This window comes from Terrapene carolina, unplaced genomic scaffold (assembly GCF_002925995.2).
Source record: "Terrapene carolina triunguis isolate 2854851 unplaced genomic scaffold, T_m_triunguis-2.0 Scaffold192, whole genome shotgun sequence".
Taxonomy (NCBI): domain Eukaryota; kingdom Metazoa; phylum Chordata; order Testudines; family Emydidae; genus Terrapene; species Terrapene triunguis.
The window spans coordinates 975,120-977,555 of NW_020664543.1; the positions used below are offsets into that span (position 1 = coordinate 975,120).

At 56.5% G+C, this 2,436-nt stretch overlaps 1 protein-coding gene across 1 annotated transcript; it reads right to left on the reverse strand.

Annotated features, from left to right (window-relative positions):
• Window positions 1-201: 201 nt before the first annotated feature.
• Window positions 202-2,234, reverse strand: SOCS3 (suppressor of cytokine signaling 3). Its single transcript, XM_026654529.1, has one exon. The coding sequence runs from the start codon at window positions 2,166-2,168 to the stop codon at window positions 1,539-1,541; it is 630 nt and encodes a 209-aa protein (XP_026510314.1). The 5' UTR covers window positions 2,169-2,234; the 3' UTR covers window positions 202-1,538.
• Window positions 2,235-2,436: the final 202 nt, after the last annotated feature.

A 2,436-nucleotide genomic window follows, 5' to 3' on the forward strand; every position in this document is an offset into this window, starting at 1 on the left:
TATGAATAATTGTTAGATCCTGGCATTAAAAATGGGCTGAAACCGGATACTTGTGACCCCATTAGCATTAAAGCGATGGCAGTGGCTGCATGTGGAAGACTGTGTCTACCGTGTGTGTTTCACTAAGGTCTGGCAGGCAGAGGTGGGGGGCGCGAGACAAAACCAGAGGTGGGGTTTTCATTAAAAAATAGTGCTCTTTATTATAAATTACAGAAATGCTTCCTTTCTGAATATAAATATAAATATGTGCAAAGTTTCTTCTGAGTTTGGTTTATGTTGAGTTTTCAAGCATGTTCAGCTCAGCCCTCAAGGCTGGAGGTGAAGGCAGAATCTTTATAAAAGATGTGATTCAGGCAGGGCTGTAAATGGTGCTCTCTCTAAAAACCAGAAAAACCCAGCTGCCCTTCCCCACCTCGACAGGGACAGCGGGTACCAAGGGACCGGTTCCAGGGTGCTCCGTTGTTGCTACATTCCTGTAGGGATCAGTGCCACGGTTGCCACCATGGAGCAGTGCATCTGGGGACCAGGCAAACCCACAGCCCCAGATCCAGCCAGAGACTGTAGAGAATCCCAACTTCTGGAGCCCTCTGTGAAGCGGAGAGTCCAGGGGCTGGGGCAGGCTCTGGGAGAAGCCCGGATGGGGCAGCACTTCGGAATAACGGTCTAACAACAACTCATCCCGTTGGTGCTCGTCCTGCTCACATGAAACTCCTTGGTGCCGATGTGCCATCGGGACGGGCTCCTTTCCCGACTGGGATTCACGATTCATAGCCTGGACCATCATTGTAAGTCTTGCCTGTAATGTGCAGTAACCCAACCCCTGGGACGAGGATGGCGTTTAAGGCTTAGTCCCCTGGATAATGGTAGTGAGGGGAAAAGGCAGCACCCTCCAAGTCTGGGGCTTGGTGTGAAAGGAGCTTCCACCCACAAGGAGGCGGTGAGAGGTAAAAAAAAATCACTTTCCCCTTAAAACTGAGGAAGAGTTCTCAGGCACTAGCTGGATTCCAGTGCTTTCCTTCTACGGTCTTCAGACCGGCTTTGTTACCAGACCAGCTCCAGTTTGGTCCTGGTGGCCAGAAAATGGGGGAGAGGATCCGAGCCACAGCTGAGCGACAGCAGTTTGCAAGGTACACATCTTGCACGTGTTGTTTGCAAACTGTTCAGCACGTCTCCTTCCCAGCAGCTGCCCTCATATCTGGTGGGACCGCCCCAGAACCAGACACAGTTCTCACTGGGCTGCAGAAGGGGAGGCAGGCTGTGCACAGGAGCTTCAGTATGTTAATCCTTAGTCAAGTAACGTCAGCCTCTTGCCATTACCGAGAGGGGGCTCCAAACCCCAACACACATACACAACTGCAGACGTCTCTGTGCTGGGCAGGGCCCATTGGTCACCCCTAAGTTCACGGTCATCCCCCCACTCCCTTTCCAAAGGGGAAGGGGGTCTGTTTTTGTCCTGCAAGTTCATGCTCCAGTAGATCATTGTGCCCCCTACCCTGCTTTTGTGCTTGTGCCATGTGCTGCTCCCTCCTCCGCACTCCTTAGAGGGGGGCATCATACTGGTCCAGGAACTCCTTGATGGGGCCTGGCAGTTGAGTCATCTTCTCGTAGGAGTCCAAGTGTCCATTGACCGTCTTGCGGCAGAGGTGCTGCAGGCTGGACACGTTGGAGGAGAGCGGGCGGCTGAGCACCAGCGGGATTTTCTCGCCCCCAGAGTAGATGTAGTAGGCACGCTTCGGGTGTGGGGTCCCCCCGGGCTGCTCGGGGAGGGGACACGGGGAAGGAGGCATGTAGTGATGCACCAGCTTGAGGACGCAGTCAAAGCGGGGCACGGGCTGGCTGCTGCGGGGGTCACTCTGCAGAGAGAAGCTGCCGCCCTCGCATTGGATGCGCAGGTTCTTGGTGCCCGACTCAGTCTTGACACTGAGGGTGAAGAAGTGCCGCTGGTCGGAGCTGTCTCTGATGAGGAAGGTGCCAGCCGGCTCGGCGCTCAGCAGCAGGTTGGCCTCGCCGCCTGTTACTGCGCTCCAGTAGAAGCCACTCTCCTGCAGCTTGCGCACAGCGTTCACCACCAGCTGGTACTCGCTCTTGGAGCTGAAGGTCTTGAGGCGCAGGCTGGTGTCCAGCGGGCGGCTCATCCCAGCAGCGGGGAACTTGCTGTGTGTGACCATGGCGCAGGGAGCCAGCTTTGCGAGCTCTGCTGTGCTGCTGCCTTGTGCAGCAGCTGCTAAACCATCACCTGGACAGAGGCAAGGACAGAGTCAGAAAAACAGCGCTCCCAGTACCAGCTGCCTGTGCCCCTGGGGTGCTCTCCCCTTCCCCCCTCCCCCTGGTACTAGCTCCCCCTGCCCCCCAGGGTGCTCCTCCCAGTACCAGCTTCCCCTGCCCCCCGGTACCAGCTCCCCCTGCCCCCCAGGGTGCTCCCCCCAGTACCAGCTC

Bases quoted from the DNA above. Each gene is read 5' to 3' on its own strand.
- SOCS3 (XM_026654529.1), bottom strand. From the start codon at position 2,168: ATGGTCACACACAGCAAGTTCCCCGCTGCTGGGATGAGCCGCCCGCTG.